Below are 20,590 nucleotides of genomic sequence, written 5' to 3' on the forward strand. Positions count from 1 at the left end.
GTGAGTTCTTTTTTTTTTGGTAAATATTTAATGTAGTTACATAATTTTTTTTATTGCGACGTTAACTTGTTAAGAAGGCAGCTTCGTAATAAATAAAAACTTACTCATTGAATACTGTCTTACTTTTTTTTTTTTTGAAATAGAATATTGTCTTATTGATTCTATATAGTTTGCTATAGAAACTTGTTAAGAAGGCAACTTTCACACAATCTAACGGTGTATTTGTGTAACTATTTCTATAATAGTTATAATCAAACCTCTCATGTGAAACCGTGTATGTCTGCATGCTTTCTTTAAAAAATAAACAAATAAAAAAGAGAGTGGAATATAATTGGTATCTCATCTTTCTTTCTCTCACAGTTCCACTAATTATTGTTTCACTTTCCGCGTGGTACAAGGAAAAGAAAAAAATAGCAAATAAGAATCAACGCTCTTTCAATTGCTATGATATTCTTTATAGTCTTTGTTAACCTCCTCCACTGCGATACTTTCTGCTCACAATTCACAAATATGATGTTAAACTTTGTTTTAATATTCGGTTTGATGGCATTTGAACTCAAGGCTATGAAGAGGTCCTCCGTAAAATGAATCTTAATTCACGTTTGTATATTCATTTTATTTAATTTTTTTTAAGAATCCATATTGACGTCCGCGCATTGTTTAATACTCACTTTGACTTGCCAGTATTTTTAACCATTGTGTATATCTATCTATTCTATACAGAACCCTTTGTCTTCGTGCATCTTTTTAGCTACTCTAGTATTTTTGTGTGTGTTTGGAGAATTCAACAAATCATCTTCTTAACAAGAACAACGTCATCTTCTTGTAAGTTTTTTGTTATAGTTCTATAAATCTGTATTTATTGCTATGCTAGGTTGTTAAAAGTGCAACTTTGGAATCAAATTCGTTACTTTGATTCAGAGACTAAACTAAAAACCGAGTTGAGGAGGCTAAAATAAAGTTTTTTATTTATTTTTTTTTTAATTTTTTAGAGTAAATAATTTTTTGCTTTCCAAGTGCCCACTAGCTATATGATAAGACGCCCATGAACATTGGTTTCCTTGTGATAGGAAAAGTAAAAAAAAAAAAAAAAAAAAAAAGAGTCAACGCTTCTAATATTGATAATTAAACCCCCATGCAACGCTTCTATACTTTGATTCTATACATATTGCTATAGAAACTTGTTAAGAAGACAACTTTGGAATCAAAGTAATTACTGATCAATGCATACTGTCTTACTTTAATTCTATATTAATAATTTTCTATAGCCGTTTGTTGACCTCATCACTTACCATACTTTGCTCACAATTCACTACTCTTGTATTTTATTTTATTTGTGTGTGTTTGGACTTCGGAGAACTCAACGAATCATCTTTTGGAGAACAACTTCGTCTACCTGTAAGTTTATTTATTTGAGATCTCTTTATATTTTATATAGTTCTATAATTTTTAGAGTTTTGTAACTGATTAAGCCAATTCAAATTTAAGAATTTCGTTCTGTCATACGTTTCAAACTTTTTTGATTTATAGCCATTTTGCTTATGTGGCATATTGTTTATACCATTTTTACCCTTATTAATTAGTTAATATAATTTATTTTCGAAATTAATAAAATTTAATTTATTATTCAAAATCCCTAATTATTAGGATCTCAGTTATCTCTCTCTCTATATTTTTCATGCTCACACTCTCTCTCTCTTTCTCTCTCTCTCTCTCTCTCTCTCTCGTCACATTTTTTTAGTTATGAAAAAATGTCAAAAACATAAAAACCGCAGTTAATAATCGTTAATAACTGTTAATAGGTTTCTGCTTTAACTAATAGTCGGTAATAACTGTTAATAAGTTTCTGGTAGAAACCTATTAACAGTTATTACCGACTATTAACTGCGAGATGTTTTTTTTTAACCTCTGTTATGACTAAAAATGTAACAAAGAGAGAGAGAGAGAGAGAGAGAGAGAGAGAGTATTTAGGTATAAATAAATTATTTTCATTTAATTTATTTTTGGTAAATAATTAGGGGAAAAAATAAGGGTAATTATGTCTTATTGCATGAAAGATTGGCTAATTACCAAATATTACTAAAACGTTGGTTATTTCACAATTCTAAGTTTTAAAAAGACTAATAAGCTAGAGCGCCCTAATTTTTATATATTTATTGCTATGCTAGTTTGTTAAAAAGGCAACTCTGGAACTAGTTACTCTATAAATACTGTCTTACTTTGACAATAGAGAAACCTTGATCTATTATCAGTTAGACATGGCTGAGTTGGTTGGTAGTTTGCTAATTAAAGGCAACTTTTATATAGAAACCTTGATCTACTATCAACGTCGACCCGTTTTTTCTTTCTTTATATTTTATATAGTTCTATAATTCTTTGTTTTTATTATTATTTTTATTGTTATGGTAGTCTGCTAATTAAAGACAACTTTGGACTAAAATTAATCAGTCTATAATTACGATCACCTTCTTTTTTTTTAGGAAAGTATTGTCTTACTTTGATTCTATACCTTTTGTAAAATAGTGAAACCTTGATCTGTGGAAGTGATAGAAATGGCTGAGTTGGTTGGAGGAGCGTTGCTTTCTTCTTTTCTTCAAGTCTTGTTTGAGAGGTTGGCTCCAAAAGACATCCCCAAGCTGTTCCGTGGAAAGCAACCAATTGAGGATGTTTTGCGTGAGGTGAGGAGCTTGGTCAAATCGGTGGCGAAGCTGGTCAACGACGCGGAGGAGAAGCAGATCTCGGACAATGATGTCAGGGAGTGGCTCGAAGACCTCAATGCCGTGGTGTACCGCGCTGATGATTTGCTCGATGCCATCAATGCCGAAGCTCTGAGGCTAAAGATGGAACCTCATCAGCCTTCGAGTTCCAGTATCCTAACTGATTTTTTCACCCCTGAATTTGATGACATGGTCAGGAAAGAAGCCACGGAGATCCTTCGCAGATTCAAGGAACTAGTAGAGCAAAAGGATGATCTCGGCCTGAGAGACGGTCTTGGAGAAATGCATTCCTCTCAAAGGCCACCCACTCCGTTGGCTGAAGAATCTAGCATTTACGGAAGGAAAGGTGACATAGAGGCTATCATTGACTTGTTGCTCTCCAGCGATGATAGCGAGGAAAAGTTATCTGTCATTCCGATTGTAGGGATGGGTGGTATCGGCAAAACCACGCTTGCTCAGCTCGTTTATGATGATGCTAGAGTCAAAGATCGTTTTGATCTTAGAGCATGGGTGACGGTATCAGATGATTTCGACAACTATAAGATTACAACAATAATCTTGGGAACGGTCACATCGCAAGAGTGCCGTATTCAAGAGTTGTCGGAGATTCAACGAAAACTGAGGGATTCCTTAAGAGGGAAGAAATTTCTCCTGGTTCTTGATGATGTTTGGAATGAGAAGTATCATCTCTGGGACTGTTTGAAGAGCTCTTTTGAGTCTGTAGCGAAAGGAAGTAAGATCATTGTGACTACACGAAATACAAATGTTGCCTTTGTCATGGCTTGTGGAAAAACTTCTACTTATGACTTAGCTAATTTGTCGACCGAAGATTGTTGGCTGTTATTTTCACGGCATGCTTTTAGAAACAAAGAAGACGCTCATGCACATCAAGATTTGCAAGCGATTGGAAGAGAGATCGTGAAGAAGTGCAAAGGTCTTCCCTTAGCTATAAAATCTCTTGGCGGTCTATTACGATCCGAACGAAATCTAAGGAAATGGGAAAACATACTCAAAAGCGATGCGTGGAATGAGTTGTATAGTGAAGAAATGAATATCCTTCCTGCTTTATGGTTGAGTTATCGCCGCATGCCAACACATCTAAAACGATGTTTCTCTTATTGCGCCATGTTTCCGAAAGACTATGAGTTTGACAGAGAAAGGATAATCTTGTTGTGGATGGGTGAAGGATTTTTGCAGAGTGATAAGAAAGCTATGACGATGGAGGAAGTTGGAAAAGACTACTTTGAAGATCTTGTAGCGAGGTCGTTGTTTCAGAAGTCAAGTAGTCAAGATGACTCGATTTTCCTCATGCACGACCTTGTTCACGATTTGGCCATGTTCGTATCCCGTGGATTTTGTTTCAGGCTGGACGAGAGCAACGACTTGCATAGCATTCCAAGGCATACTCGTCATTTATCATATAGCGAGAAGTGTGAAGATTTAAAGAGTATATGTGATGCCAAGTATTGGCGCACATTTATTAGATCAGCAAAATTATTTTACGGTTCTCACTTGCCTCCCGAATCTTCCTTTTGGACATCAGGAAGATGCTTAAGAGTTCTTGGTTTACGTGGTTCAGAAATCAGATCAATCTCTTGTTCAATTAATGATTTGATACATTTGAGGTACTTGGACTTATCCTACTCTAAGATTACAGAATTACCTGCTTCAATATGTAGTTTGTACAACTTGCAAACCTTACTGCTGTCGGAGTGTCGTTATCTTAGAGCGTTGCCCAAAAACATGGAAAGGCTTGTCAATTTGCGGCATCTTGATATTTTTGGAACACCTGTAAAAGAAATGAACTTCCAAATAAAAAATATGAAGTCTTTGGTGACATGGAGTAAAATAGTTGTTGGTTTTGGAGATAGGGGGAATAATATTAAAGAAGTGAAACATGTTCAGCCTTTCATGGGAAGACTTGAGATTTCGAGTATTGAAAATGTGGGTGATGCGAATGAGGCTTTGGAGGCTGATTTGAAGAATAAGAAGCGCATTACAGATCTAAGTTTGCAATGGAGTGAAGAATCTGCCGGCGATGCAAATAGTTCGGAGAGAGAAAGAGAAATACTGGATTCTCTTCAGCCTCATACAAATATGAAAACTCTTGCAATCAAGTATTACAGAGGCACGATATTTTCAGATTGGGTGGGACACGATTCATTTTCCAACATAGTATCGATCACGCTAGAGAATTGTAAAAGCTGTTGCATTTTGCCTCCGTTGGGACAATTGCCATGCCTCAAAGACCTTAGAATATGGAAGTTTGATAGCGTGGTGAGTGTGGGTGATGAGTTGTACGGTGGCAGCAGTACTAGTGGCACCTCTTTCACATCCTTAGTTAAGAGTTAACTGAGTTGTCTAAGGTTACATGAATGTCCGGAGTTGAAGATGAGCTTACCAAACACGTCGGATGCTTGTCATGTACACCCCGACTCTCTCTCTAAACTAGAAAAGCTTTACATAAGTAAGTTCAAAAAGCTTTTGAAGTGGGATCTACACAGACTTGGGAAGGGGATTCGTTTCCTGGTGATGGAATATTGCTCCCCCCCACTATGGTTGAGATTATTATCTATGACAGTAGGAATCTGTTGGCCCTAAACGGCGAGGCCTTTCAACAACTCACCAACCTTAAGGAGTTGAGAATCTGTTATTGGAAAGGGGATTCGTTTCCTGGTGATGGAATATTGCTCCCCACCACTCTGACTGAGATTGAGATCGGGAGTTGTAGCAATCTGTTGGCCCTAAACGGCGAGGCCTTTCAACAACTCACCAACCTTAAGGATTTGTGGATTGATGGGTGCCGTCAGCTTCAGTGTTTGCCCGAACAAGGCTTGCCCGCTTCTCTCTCTGTTTTAGATATCATTGGATGCCATCCATTGTTGAAGCAACGGTGTGAGAAAGACAAAGGGCAAGATTGGCATAAGATTGCCCACATCCCTGAAATCAAAGTTCAATCAACATCGGAATTAGAATATGATTAAAGGTAAATTATTCATTTATTATTTTATAATTTTTCTGATAAAATGATATACATGCTACTATTACTACTGACGATCCCTTACCATTTAAATTTTATTAAACTCTAATGCTGGTTTCTTTGTTCGTAAAGGGGCAAAGCAAGCCCGTGCCTTTGCATAGTTCTTGAGGTCAACCAGTACTTGGAGAACGTTCCAGCACGTGGTGTCAATGATTCTCATGATTAACGATAAGGTTTGTGGAATCGATTTTGAATTGTTATTATTAAATTTGACGTGCTTGGTCCGGGAATTGAAGGACGGGAATGGTAAAATGTTAGGTTTAGAACTGGATTTACTATTACGACTACTCTGATTTTATTATTAATTGGGTATCTTCTGTATACAGTGATTTTTAGAATTGGACTCGTCAATTGACGTTTTTGGAATCAAGTATGGGTTGGGGTTTTACTTCAGTGTTTCTTTTGTTGAATTGATTGATTTTGGTTTGGAAGTTCAGGTTTTATATAAAGCTGAAAAACTTACTGCATGTGGAATCGATTTGAATTGTGATAATCGAATTTGAATTGCTTGATCATGTGGAATTGAAGGACTAGGATCAAAAAAACGTTAGGTTTGAAAGCTTAAGAACTGGGTTTATTATTATGGCCATTGTGCTCTTACTTGGGTTTCTTTTGTTGAGACTTATTTTTTAATTGGACTTGGCAATTGACATTTTTGAAATTGTTTCTCTTGCGGAATTGATTGATTTTGGTTTTTTTGAAGCTTTGTGTCTTAAGATGTGGCTCAGTCTTCAATCGTTGTGTCTGTGGAAATCAAGTCAATCGAGGACGGTGTTTGCAAAACAAAGCTCTGTTGATACCATTGAAGCAACGGTGTGAGGGCAAGCTAAATGATTTAGTGACAGGTAAAACTATTCCTTTTTCTTTTTGCATTTTCTGATAAGATATGTACATGGTATTATTACCACATACATCATGTATATGTACTGGCGCATCCTTTTTTCCATTTTCTATATATTTTACTGCTAATTTTTTTATAATAATTTATTTTAAGTAGATGTTTTACAAAACAAATGTGTTCTTGATTGGTTTGCTATTTGTAGATACTCAGTGCATGGCCTCAGACTCACCAACTATTAATTTTAATATCTGCCTCAGCAAGAAATTATTAGTCAAGGAGGCCGTAATTCAAGTCAAGGAATTAATGTTTAATATATCATTTGATCATTTGGAGCAAGAATGGTGTAATTTGACTACTATTCATAGGTGCGGACAAGCATTCAAATATCTCATCAATTTAATGACTTGATATCTAAATGGAAAATATATTTTCTATTCTATTGTTCACTGTTTGTCTATGGTGATAATCAGGTAGTTGGATCCAATACTTGCTGATTGAAGAAAGCTATCAAGATTGAAACTTATGTGCAGATATTGAAACAAGATAATTAATTGTGTACTACGGATTGTAATCATAATGTCTCAAGCTTCACGGAATGCCATGTCCGCGTGGACGTGATCCTATACCGAGCTCTATTAGGTACGTAGGCTTTTGCAGAAATATATCTCATCGAAATTCGAGGTATTATAATTATAAAGTAAACGTATTATTCAGAACAAGTTGATGCAAAGGCTCAAAATTGTGGTTCAAATGGAGGGGCAATCTTGATGATGGTTATTACGCTGCAATAATGGAATCATAGTTCTAATTATTCTCTCAGGTCCAGAAAACATTTCTTCAAGCTGGTCAAGTTTTCATCATCGTTTCTTTGAAGGTGAAAGGACATTTGATTTCTATTTTCCTTTTTCTGAGTATATGTACATAGTATTATTACTACTATTGATTTTACTATAGTGATATGGTCCTTTTTTTATTAATTATAATTTATTCATGTAGATGTTATACAAAGAATTGTCTTCTATTTTGGTTTTCTATTTGTAGGAAGAGACAGAGTAATGATTGTGTACGGCTTAGTTATCATTGATTGCCTCCATCAAGGATCATTCTCTTCAAATAAACTGCCTCGGCCTTAATTTGACCATTCACAGAACGCCACGTGGAAGACACTCGCTCAGCACTGTCTTCTCTACAGTCTTATCAACATTTACATATCGTAGTCTTTGCTCTTATGGATCACAGGTAAAGTGCATTGGCTTATCTGGAACAAGTTGTAACGGTTAACCGTGGGTTTTTAATGTTATTTTTTTCTTCTTTTCTTATAAACATCACGAGTATGCCATGTGGCAGAAGCTGGAGCGCTGAACACAGAGAATGGTGATCACTCGCGCTGGTAGAGAATGACATCGCTGCCCTTGTGAGTGTTTTTGTATCCACGCTGATATAGTTAATTAGCTTACGAATAATGTCACATTAAGCTTACATTTTTTCTCTTCTCTTTAATTCTATACACTCGTATATATCAGTGACATCATTTTGTTGGAGCCAAAAAAAGTGCATCAGAACGGAACTTACGCTGTCGAGATTCAAACTTCCACGCCGATTTCGCGACAAGATTATTGTGCGAGTGAAATCATTGTATAAAGGTGGGCGAGAAAAAATTGGAGAGTGGTGAGAAGGCTTTCACACATATTCTATGAACAAAGCAGAGCCTCATTGTCAACTTAGCTTGGGGTTTTTTATCATGTGAAGATGGGAAATGTTGGAGAAGAACTAGGAATCAACTTCGTAGTATCAATTTCTACGACGACGGTTTGATGAGTGAGCACGACACGGCATTTGAAGAATCGTTCACAAAAATCTACACCGCAAAGAGCCTTCAAAGGCCTTGGAACAGTGGTAAGTTTCAATATCTTTTTAACGTCGTGTTGTTTTGTTTTTGGGTCTAATTTTGAAAGTTATTGGCCAGTTTTGGGAAATCATGATTACAGAGGGGACGCCGAGGCCCAACCCAGCCCTTGGCTTAAAGAAATCGATAGCCGATGGACGTGCTTGAGATCTTTTGTGGTCGACGCCGGTCAGTGTTTTTTTTTTTTTTTCCGGTGATTCCAACTTCTCTTCCTACTGCTAGTGAATCTTGTCGTATCATCAATGAATTAAAATATAAGTTATGTAATTATTCGTGCAGAGGTGGTGGCAGAGTTTTTCTTCGTAGACACAACACCGTTCGTTGACATGTATTTCTCTGCAACGGAAGATCATACTTACGATTGGCGAGGCATTTCATCGCGCAAGCCTTATATCTCCACCATATTGGAGGTGACTTTTTTTTATATATATATATATATATATATATATTTTTAATTTAGTAATGTAGTAGTACTGATAATCTCGAAAATCTGCGATAGGATGTGGAATCGGGGTTGAGGGAATCGTCTGCCACGTGGAAGATTGTGGTTGGTCATCATGGTGACACAAAGGAACTCAACGACAAGCTTCTTCCAATTCTTGAGGTATATTTTTCCCTGAAGATCAAAGCTTAGTAATCTCTATTTTATTTTACTAAAGATAGTCCTCTAACTTTATCTTGCTCAATTTCAACAGGCCAATAATGTCGATTTCTACATGAACGGTCATGACCATTGTCTAGAACATTTAAGTGCCACAAGAAGGTAAAAATTAGAAAATTTCAAAAATTACTGGTTTTTTTTTTATGACTAAATTAATTAACAATGATATGAACTTTTTTACTTTCTGGATTTTCAGCCCGGTGGAGTTTTTGACTAGTGGGGTGGGGTCAAAGGCATGGCGTGGAGACGTAAAAGGTTTAAACGGAGCAGGGGTGAATTTTTTTTACGACGGACAAGGGTTCATGTGAGTAGAATTGACAACGACAAACGCAGAGATTGCGTTTTACGAACAAGTCCAAGCTCCTTCATCCAGCCATCTAGAATTTTTTTTTTTCTCTCGTTTGTAACTATACTGTGAGGTGTTGATCTTATTCCTTTTGTCAGTTTGAATAACAACCCTTGTAAACGGCTTCTCTATGATCTATAAATAGAGAAACTCGTATCCCAGTGTGGGTTACACAGAAATAGAACTACATTACTCTCTCTCTTACCTCTCATGAATCTCTAGAAAAGATTTCTCTCAAGAACCCTAGAATTGGGAGTTTCTCGGTAGAAGATTGTAATCGAAGCTAAGTTTGTAATTGTTCAAGAAGATAGTGGATCGGACTCGTTGCTGGATGTAGATCATTTTGATCGAACCAGGGTAAATCTGTGTCTTGTCCAATTTAATTGTTTTTGCATTAGTTCTTAGGTTGAAGATCGTTACTTGCGTTTCAAGATTCGTCTGGTTCTGTTGTGAAAACAGGGAATAAACGCTACATATACATTATTATATTCTATGAAATTGGAGAGTGGAATCGTTGTAACTTTTTCTTTCTTTTCGGAGCTAATGTTTTGGTTCGTCCGATTACACTTTTTCATTGACTCATTGTCAACTGCTTTGAAGGTCATATGATGAAAGCCTTATGGGAGTCGACGCAAAATGTAGAAGATGATGACAATGACAACAATAGAATCAGAGTTCTAATCATTCTCTCAGGACCCTAAAAGATTAGGTGCTTCTTTATCTTATAATATGCTCACAAAAATCTAATCAAAGTTGATGCCAGATCAATTTCAATTGTTTTCAAAGCTGACTATCAAGAGTTTGTGCGAGTTATGCTATGGAAACATTCTATTCTGTGTTGAGGCTTAGTCTTAGTCGGTCCTTCCAGTGTCCGGATTGGAGGCTTTTATTCCTTATTCTCTTCTGTGTTAGAGTTGATGCTTAATTTTTATTGGATTTCATTTAAATGGATTAAAAGGAATCTGAATGGTGAGTCCCGTGAATTGTGCAAATGGGCTTTGCAATCTCAGATAGATTTCATTTTTCCGGCTGATGCCGTGTTTATATGAGTTTCTTGGACACTCTTTTTCCTCCTCATCGCACCGGTTCGGGGGCGGAGAGGTTTTAATGAGGCCCGTTTTCCCTTCAAAATATATATATTATTATTATTATAATAATCAGTATTAATTTCTTATTTATATCTTCGGCTTTGCTTCATAATTAATATTGTGTATAGTTAACCTAACTAGTACAATACTAGTATGCTGTGAGAAACTGATATGAACCTGGATTACAATCTTCTAAGAGAGGTTAGATAATTAACTTGAAAGATAATTCATTAAGAAAATAATGATCCATGTATAGTGACACGCAAATGCGATAATGATCATTGTTGTCATAGATCATTTAGATTTGCCGATCCAAGTTTCCTTGTTTTACGTTTTTTTTTCATTTCACTTATTATGCTGTTGTAATCGGTATTCTTTCGTCACAAGTCAGGGTCCACTAATAAACTCCCGTGGTTCCGTCCACGTTTCATTTAAAAAAAAAAGAAAAAAAAAAAGAAGAACTTAGGCCCCTACTTGAAAAAAAAATCATTTTAACATAAAATTATGCCCTTGAACTCAAATTTCAAAAGTTTAATGGATTTTACAAACTTTGACCTTAAGAAACGTTTAACATAAATGTAAACATAAGATCATTCTTTAACACAGACACAAGTATTCAAATAAACATGTTTATAAAGTCGGACCTTACTCTTGCCTAAGCTCGTGGGTTTGTACGTGGCATATAATTTTTTACTTCTTCTAAATACCTTATTCTAATATGATAAGTTCTTAAATGCCTTTAATCCATGTGTAATTTTTTTTTTCTCAACTCAAATCAACCTTAATCCATTTGAGAAAGAAAGACAAAATTGGCTACCATAAGGACTCCTAGTAATTCCACGATTGTACTTCACAAATTCCATTCACACAGTCTCTCATATTAACTCCATTTTTTCCGTCTCTCTTCTTCCTACTCGTTACTAATATGGCATTTTACTTTAATTTGAGTTTTTTTCTATGATTTTAACGTATAACATTTACATGCTATATGCTTAACTTTTCCGGGAAAAAAAAAAAAAAACCTGCGAATTGCGACATTAAGTCACTTCCTTCCTCGTGAATATGTGCAATAAAACGGCGAAACAATAAAATCATCTCATCTCGGAAGAAACTTTATGATATCGGATAGGCATGGTATTTCCTAATGCAGATTCATTGAAGAAGGCTATTAAGGAGCATGTGATCAAGACACATCGCAATATTCGGCTTCTAAAGAACGACAAAGTCCGAATCAGAGCTAGATGTGCAGATGGATGTCCATGGACATTGTTTGCATCTGTTGACAGTGCCACTGACTCATGGGTCATCAAGACTTTAAATGAAGAACAAAGTTGTCAATTGGAATTTTCAAACAAGGTACTTGATGGAAAGTGGTTGTGTGAGAAGTACTTGAACAAATTTAGAGCTCAACCGACATGGTCATTTGCTGGGTTCAAACAACAAGTGAATGATGATACTCAAATTGACATTTCCAAATGGCAATTTTATCGGGCTAGAAAGTTGGCAAGGGCTCAAATTGATGGATCGACTAAGGAGCAATAATCTAGACTTTGGGATTATTGTGCGGAATTAAGAAGGGCTAATCCTTGATCTACAGTGAAAATGAAATGTTATCCTCAAGCTACTGGTGAAGTCAATCCAAAATTTCAAAGGTTGTATGTGTGTGTGGCTGCAACAAAGAACGAGTAAAGGCCAGTTGCTTGCCGCAGTTAGTGTTGATGCGAATAATTCAATTTATCCAATTGCATATGCTGTAGTTGAATCTGAGTGTTATGATACATGGGTGTGGTTTTTGGAGTTTTTGCTTGAAGATCTCGATATTCGCAGGGATTCCAGTGTTACATGGATTTCAAATCGCCAAAAAGGGCTTCTTGAATCTATTAGGACACTTGTACAATAACTTCAAAGCAAATCATAAGGGATTGGCATTAAAGATCATATTATGGGCAGCTGCTAAGAGTACAATTAAGTCAAGGTAATTTCAATACTAATGTATTATTTTTACAATTTTTGTATGTGTGCTTAACTCTGTTATATATCTGAATAGGTTTGAGGCAGAATTGGAAAAAATGAAAAATTTGGACAACGATGCATGGAAGTGGCTTGTTGCCCTTGATCCAAAGCAATGGAGTCGATCACATTTTAGCGATGTTCCTACTTGTGACATACTTCTCAACAATTTATGTGAGTCGTTTAATTCTGCAATTTTAGAAGCTCGTGACAAACCTATTATAACCCTTCTCGAGATGGTGAGGTGCTACATGATGAGGAGGATCGAGGCTAAGAGAAAAGAATTAAGTCGCTGGAAAACTGTTGTTGGGCCACGTATTTTCCAACTTATTGAGGAGAATAAACTAAAATCAACACATTGCATTGCGGATTATGGTGGTGATCTTGCTTTCCACGTCAGAGGCATGTACGGGGACCAATACGTTGTAGACTTGAAGGAAAAGAAGTGTGCTTGCAACAAATGGGGTTTGTGTGATATACCTTGCAAACATGCCATCGTCCGATTACACTTTTTCATTGACTCATTGTCAACTGCTTTGAAGGTCATATGATGAAAGCCTTATGGGAGTCAACGCAAAATGTAGAAGATGATGACAATGACAACAATAGAATCAGAGTTCTAATCATTCTCTCAGGACCCTAAAAGATTAGGTGCTTCTTTATCTTATAATATGCTCACAAAAATCTAATCAAAGTTGATGCCAAAATCAATCTCTCTTGTTTATAAATCTGACTATCAAGAGTTTGTGCGAGTTATGCTATGGAAAGTTTGGAAACATTCTATTCTGTGTTGAGGCTTAGTCTTAGTCGGTCCTTCCAGTGCCCGGATTGGAGGCTTTTATTCCTTATTCTCTTCTGTGTTAGAGTTGATGCTTAATTTTTATCGGATTTCATTTAAATGGATTAAAAGGAATCTGAACGGCGAGTCCCGTGAATTGTGCAAATGGGCTTTGCAATCTCAGATTTCATTTTTCCGACTGATGCCGTGTTTATATGAGTTTCTCGGACACTCTTTTTCCTCCTCGTCGCACCGGTTCGGGGGAGGAGAGGTTTTAATGAGGCCCGTTTTCCCTTCAAAATATATATATTATTATTATTATTATAATAATCAGTATTAGTTTCTTATTTATATCTTCGGCTTTGCTTCATAATTAATATTGTGTATAGTTAACCTAACTAGTACAATACTAGTATGCTGTGAGAAACTGATATGAACCTGGATTACAATCTTCTAAGAGAGGTTAGATAATTAACTTGAAAGATAATTCATTAAGAAAATAATGATCCATGTATAGTGACACGCAAATGCGATAATGATCATTGTTGTCATAGATCATTTAGATTTGCCGATCCAAGTTTCCTCGTTTTACGTTTTTTTTTCATTTCACTTATTATGCTGTTGTAATCATGGTATTCTTTCGTCACAAGTCAGGTTCCGTCCACGTTTCATTTAAAAAAAAAAGAAAAAGAAGTTAGGCCCCTACTTGAAAAAAAAAATCATTTTAACATAAAATTATGCCCTTGAACTCAAATTTCAAAAGTTTAATGGATTTTACAAACTTTTACCTTAAGAAACGTTTAACATAAATGTAAACATAAGATCATTCTTTAACACAGACACAAGTATTCAAAAGTACTTTTATGATATATATATATATATATATATATATATATATATATATATTGTAATGGCCGGATATCAATAATAATAATAATAATAATAATAATAATAATGGCCGGATATCAATAATAATAATAATAATAATAATAATAATAATTGAATAAAAATAAAATAAACATATTTTTATAAGTCATTCAATAAACATCAAATAAACATGTTTATAATGTCAGACCTTACTCTTGCCTAAGCTCGTGGGTTTGTACGTGGCATATAATTTTTTTCTTCTTCTAAATACCTTATTCTAATATGATAAGTTCTTAAATGCCTTTAATCCATGTGTAATGATGTTTTTTTTTTCTCAACTCAAATCAACCTTAATCCATTTGAGAAAGAAAGACAAAATTGACTACCATAAGGACTCCTAGTAATTCCACGATTGTTCTTCACAAATTCCATTCACACAGTCCACTACTACAAAATACCTATTAAAAGTCGCTATATTTGCGTCGGGTACATTTTTGAGCGACGCGTAACATTATTTTTTGGTGCTCGATTGACGTGGAAAAGATTAAAATTAAGCCACTTTAATTTGATTGGGCCACGTGGCCTGGCGTCGCTCAAAAAGCAAGCGACTCTAAAAGTCTGGCGTCGCTCAATTTTTTAGCGACTCCAGCCTGGCGTCGCTCATTTTTTGAGCGACGCCAAGCTGGCGTCGCTTAAAAAATGAGCGACGCCAGGTTATTATGCGACACCTATAAAACGAGCGACGCCCAATTAAAAAAACCCGCCAATCCAACGTGACGCTTACGTAGAGCGTCGCTCGATCACAAGCGACGCCAAACTTTTGGGCGTCACTAACATATGCGTCGCTCAAAAAGCGACGCCCAAAATATAACGCGTCGCTTTTTGAGCGACTCTAAAAGAGTATTTTGTAGTAGTGGTCTCTCATATTAACTCCATTTTTTCCGTCTCTCTTCTTCCTACTCGTTTATAATATGGCATTTTACTTTAATTTGAGTTTTTTTTCTATGATTTTAACATATAACATTTACATGCTATATGCTTAACTTTCCCGAAAAAAAAAAAAAAAAAACCCGTTTTACTTGCGAATTGCGACATTAAGTCACTTCCTTCCTCGTGAATATGTGCAATAAAACGGCGAAACAATAAAATCATATCATCTCGGAAGAAACTTTATGATATCGGAATAGTCCTTGGTCGAAAGCATGACCTTCTCGAAATCGCGAGCGACATCGGACATTCCGTGAGCCTCGAAGGCCCGAGCCATGGTGGCGAGCGTGACATGATCGGGGCAACACTCTCTCTCCCTCATCGCCAAGAAGCACCGGCTCATCTTCGCCACCTCGCCGGACCGCCCGTAAGCATCGATGGCACTATTGAAGAACGGCGTGTCGAGAGCCGCGTCTGAGTTCTGGGCTTGTCTCATCACCGAGTCGACCCGTTCGACCCGCCCGGCCCGCCCGAAGGCAGACATGAGGGACGAGTAGGTCACCGAGTTGGGCTTCACTCCTCGGTGCTGGATTGTCTGAATGATGGAGATAATACACACTAAGAGGATCATCTATGACTGATCTTCGTGAGCCTTCGAACGCAGAATCCTCAATCGCCGAGTTGCTCTGTTCTTCCATCGCGAAACAGAGTATAACCAGAAGGATGAGAGACACGAAACGAAAGCTCAAGGATAGCTCAACAATGGCGGAAATAGAGCTCTGATACCATATTGAGATCAATCATAGAGAGAATTTGAGAATATCAGATCTGCTAAATGAAGCAAGATCGAGAGAGTTCTCATTATCAGTGAATAAAGGTTACAAAATCGGTTATACACAGTATAACGAATGTAAGACGTACAGCCCGATATGGGTGTAACACGTGTATAAGAAAAGGACAAATAAAAAGAATAATCAGGAGATATCTAAACTACGTCGTTTAGCTCCAATACAATTTTATCGGGCTAGAAAGTTGGCAAGGGCTCAAATTGATGGATCGACTAAGGAGCAATACTCTAGACTTTGGGATTATTGTGCGGAATTAATAAGAAGGGCTAATCCTGGATCTACAGTGAAAATGAAATGTTATCCTCAAGCTACTGGTGAAGTCAATCCAAAATTTCAAAGGTTGTATGTGTGTGTGGAAAACTGTTGTTGGACCACGTACGTATTTTCCAACTTATTGAGGAGAATAAACTAAAATCAACACATTGCATTGCGGATTATGGTGGTGATCTTGCTTTCCAAGTCAGAGGCATGTACGGGGACCAATACGTTGTAGACTTGAAGGAATAGAAGTGTGCTTGCAACAAATGGGGTTTGTGTGGTATACCTTGCAAACATGCCATCGCTTGTATTTTGCAGAGAGGACTGAATATATTCGACTTTGTGCATGATAGCCTGAGAAAGTCTACGCAAGAAAAAATCTATGAGCATGTCATAAGGCCTATCAATGGACCTGAATTGTGGGAACGTACTGGAAATAATCCAGTTGAATGTCCAACGTTCAAGAAGCAACGAGGAAGACCTAAAAAAATGAGACCCAAAGGAGACCAGATGAATATCGGACGTGTAGCAACAGCAAGACGGTGAAGAATATTTGGATGACTTGCGGAAAAAAAGATCATCACAACAAAAAGACTTGTAACCATCATGCTAATTAGGAATTTGCAAGCTTGGGTATTTTGTGGTCTGTTTGTCTTTTTTACAGTCCAGCTCATACAGAGTGTTTTTGGGTATAGCTAATTTGACTATTGTATTTTGGCACATGAAGAGAATTATGCAGGTTTGAATCAAGTCTATGAACAATGTATAATTTATGCAGAACCATTACTGATGTCAACAAAAGTGAGTCTTCAAGAATGATTTCTATTAATTTCATATCAGATACAAGAATTTCAATTATCTACACCCACGCCTCTCATCTTTTTAACAAATATTAAACTTTAGAATAGTACCAAAACAAAATAATTTCATGTATAAAATCCATAAAGATTGTCAAATAAAATGAAAATAACAAAAAAAAAAAAACTGAGAAAGTTTTTGGGTGTCCGTGGAGAGCGTGAGAATGAATGTATAAAGTCTATTCAGAAGCTTCAACAAAGAAATGAAAATTAAATTTTTTGGTTGTGCACGTGAGTTTCATGTGAGAATTTCCATCGATGAATCTAACGCTGTTAATGGTTAAACTTGATTACCAACAATTACAAAGTTCAAGGACATTTTTACTGATTAATTTGAATTAGGGATGACATCCAAAATTCGCTGAAAGGTCAGGGACCATTTGCGATAATTGCTCAAAAAAAAAAAAAAACCTGCGAATTGCGACATTAAGTCACTTCCTTCCTCGTGAATATGTGCAATAAAACGGCGAAACAATAAATCATCTCATCTCGGAAGAAACTTTATGATATCGGAATAGTCCTTGGTCGAAAGCATGACCTTCTCGATATCGCCAGCGACATCGGACATTCCGTGAGCCTCGAAGGCCCGAGCCATGGTGGCGAGCGTGACATGATCGGGGCAACACTCTCTCTCCAAGAAGCACCGGCTCATCTTCGCCACCTCGCCGGACCGCCCGTAAGCATCGATGGCACTATTGAAGAACGGCGTGTCGAGAGCCGCGTCTGAGTTCTGGGCTTGTCTCATCACCGAGTCGACCCGTTCGACCCGCCCGGCCCGCCCGAAGGCAGACACGAGGGACGAGTAGGTCACCGAGTTGGGCTTCACTCCTCGGTGCTTCATCGCGTTGAAGTGGCTCTCCATCGAGTCCACGTCGCCGGCGCGCCCGTACGAGTCGACGACGGTGTTGAAAGTGACGACGTCGAGGCCGAAGAAACGGGACTCCATGAACGACACCACCGAGTTCATCTTCTCGAACATCCGAGCCCGCCCGAACGACTTTATCAGAATGTTGAACGTCTTCGTGTCCGGTTCGATCCCCATCACTCGAAATTCGTCGTGCCTGTTAAAGAGTATTGCTCGTAAAATTTAGTCACGGATTAGCTTCGAAACAATAGATAGAGAGTATATTCATCCTTACCATCTCTCCATCTCCTCGATCCGGCCGGCGTTCCCATACGCCCCGACGACCGAATTCATCGTGACGACGTCGGGACGACAAACGTCGCTCTCGATCATATCCTCGAGCGCGGACTCCATTTCCGCAAACATCCCGGCATTCCCGTACGCGTGGACGAGCGTGTTGTACATCACGTCGTTCTTCTCAACGCCGCATAACGACATGTCGTCGAGCAACTGCGGGACAAGGTCGAGGCGCCGTTGGCAGCCGCACGACGCGACGAGGACCGAGTACGTGTAGACGTCGGGAGCACAACTGTCGTCGAAGACGCCGGATTTCATGTCGTCGAGTACGGAGAAGGCGTCGTCGAGGAGGCCCGAGTTCGCGTAAGCGCTCATGAGGGCCGTGCAGACGTCGACGGCGGGTTTTAGGTTGTCGGAGGAGAGCATCGTTTCGAAGAGCTCGCGGGCCCTACGTCCCTGCTTGCATTTTCCGAGCATCATTAGTAGTTTCGTGTACGTTTGGCGTCTCGGCTCGTACCAGTCTTGAATCCGGAGTAACGCGAATATCTACACGGGTCAAAATCCCGGTGCAAACCAACTAAAGGGAAAAAAAAAATCATTACTTTCCTATGAAATGGAATAATTAACTGATCATTGGCAACTGCTACTTCAATCCATTAAAATTTAGAAGTAACAATATATCAAAAACATAATCAAAATGTTTGCTATTCAATAGTGAAAAGGATGCAAAAACAACACACTTATTAGACCATTATTTCTTTTCACTTATGTTCAAACATATAAAAGCAAGCTGATGAGCCACATTGTGATCATTGAACATTTCAAAATGCAATTCATATTTTCCAAGGCTGTTATTTTCTATTCAACTTCCAAGTATGAGAAAGAATCAATAACATAAAAAAAAAAAAAAAAAAAAAAAAAAGAGAGAGTTCGTGAGATGTGTAGAGAAGAAGAGAAACCTTGAGAGCTGTTTGCCATGAATTAGTCTTGATTGCGTCATCAAGAGCTCCCAAGACTGCCTTGGGCAACAATCTATTGTACTTTGTCGAATTCGCTTTCCTCTCTATGTTCAGAATCGCCGCTTCGGTCCGCAAGATCAGAGACAGCTCTTTGCTCTGCTGAGCCTTCGATCGTCCCTGACCTCCGTCGCTCCGCTTGGACGAGCCGCGGCAGAGAATCGGCGACTTGATTGGCCTCGAACAGCTTGAAGAAGTGCACGCATTTTCGTTTCGGACTTTTATCGAACACTTGGTGAGCGTTAAAGAAGCTCCGAACGACAAGCCCAACTTCGAGGCTGTTTCAATGATGCCAATCTCCATCTGACAATTGGTAGTTGGATAAGATTATTACTTTTTGCTTTATATTTTCCTTCTAAAAAAGAGAGTTTTCTTCGGCTAATTCTTGATTGGGCTAATATTTTGGAATATTGGGCTTATACATGAATTGGACCTAAATCCATAGAATATCACTTCTTTTTTTGGAATCCTAGAATATACAACTCGCACTACCAAATTTTCTATTCAGTATCCTTTGAATAGCATAAGAAACAAGAATCGGTACCTAGAGAGATTCCCCTTTTATTTGTAGACTTTATATAATAAATTATTTCACGTACCGCATTTTGCAATTTTAATCCCTAAATTTCTGAATTCTAAAAATATTAATTATTCTCTTCCAATTCTTGGTATTCAGTACGTCCTTTAGTTTGTGCTTCATCTTTACCGGTGTGGTGGAAGTGTTAAAAGAAATTAATTTTCATTTTAGTTTCTTATATGCATAGTTATTATGTCCATGTATTCGTCATAATTTTTATGGATTTTCGATATTGCGTACAACAAAGTCATACGATACTATGTATTCATCTTTTTCATAGGCACCTACTTACTGAAATTGCAATTCTGAAACTCGTGCCAAGTGTTTTTAAATAACTTTACATCTAATAATAAAAAATAAAAATAAAAATAAAAAATTGTATGCACGTTAGGACGTGATATTTTTAATTAAATGTCTTTCTTCAATGGATTAGCTTGAAAATATGTTTTGTAATTTAGTAATGAAGCGTATTTTTCTTTTGATTACGATAATGAAGATTGAAGCGTATTAAATTTGGCTATGTAGTGTGTTCTACATCAATTACCTCTTCCTCTCACTTTTTTTTCGCCAACAAAACCAAGAATCACAAACCCTAACGAAAATTAGGACTTTTAGCTGAATCAAAGCTGAGAAACAAGATGCAAAAATGGAAGACATTCTAATCGATACTCCATCGCCATCGAGATTCCACCAAGACGACCTCAACAACTTC

General features: G+C 37.3%; 3 protein-coding genes and 1 pseudogene across 4 annotated transcripts; 3 read left to right on the forward strand and 1 right to left on the reverse strand.

Moving 5' to 3' along the window:
- The first annotated feature begins 2,461 nt into the window (after positions 1–2,461).
- On the forward strand, positions 2,462–5,701 carry LOC149382896 (putative disease resistance RPP13-like protein 1). The gene is made up of 2 exons (XM_089628887.1): positions 2,462–5,057; positions 5,222–5,701. Exons 1-2 carry the CDS (start codon positions 2,553–2,555, stop codon positions 5,699–5,701), a joined length of 2,985 nt encoding a protein of 994 aa, XP_089485013.1. The 5' UTR covers positions 2,462–2,552.
- Positions 5,702–6,623: 922 nt separating this feature from the next.
- Positions 6,624–9,908, forward strand: LOC149382897 (purple acid phosphatase 4-like; annotated as a pseudogene). The gene is made up of 11 exons (XR_016301707.1): positions 6,624–6,963; positions 7,069–7,237; positions 7,313–7,472; positions 7,640–7,837; positions 7,946–8,012; positions 8,122–8,494; positions 8,565–8,672; positions 8,784–8,914; positions 9,004–9,108; positions 9,200–9,267; positions 9,362–9,908. The product of XR_016301707.1 is annotated as a purple acid phosphatase 4-like (transcript).
- A 1,822-nt stretch (positions 9,909–11,730) lies between these two features.
- On the forward strand, positions 11,731–13,160 carry LOC149382898 (uncharacterized). Its single transcript, XM_089628888.1, has 3 exons — positions 11,731–11,955; positions 12,357–12,574; positions 12,647–13,160. Exons 1-3 carry the CDS (start codon positions 11,731–11,733, stop codon positions 13,158–13,160), a joined length of 957 nt encoding a protein of 318 aa, XP_089485014.1.
- Positions 13,161–15,407: 2,247 nt separating this feature from the next.
- Positions 15,408–19,612, reverse strand: LOC149382899 (uncharacterized). Its single transcript, XM_089628889.1, has 5 exons — positions 19,245–19,612; positions 18,284–18,831; positions 17,683–18,205; positions 15,820–15,960; positions 15,408–15,776 (listed from the first exon to the last, which is right to left on the reverse strand). The coding sequence occupies exons 1-5, from the start codon at positions 19,602–19,604 to the stop codon at positions 15,408–15,410; spliced, it is 1,941 nt and encodes a 646-aa protein (XP_089485015.1). The 5' UTR covers positions 19,605–19,612.
- Between the last annotated feature and the right edge of the window lie 978 nt (positions 19,613–20,590).

The sequence above is a fragment of the Urtica dioica genome, chromosome 10, assembly GCF_054948205.1.
Source record: "Urtica dioica subsp. dioica isolate 48M chromosome 10, U.dioica_male_clone48M_v1_H2, whole genome shotgun sequence".
Classification (NCBI taxonomy): Eukaryota; Viridiplantae; Streptophyta; class Magnoliopsida; order Rosales; family Urticaceae; genus Urtica; species Urtica dioica.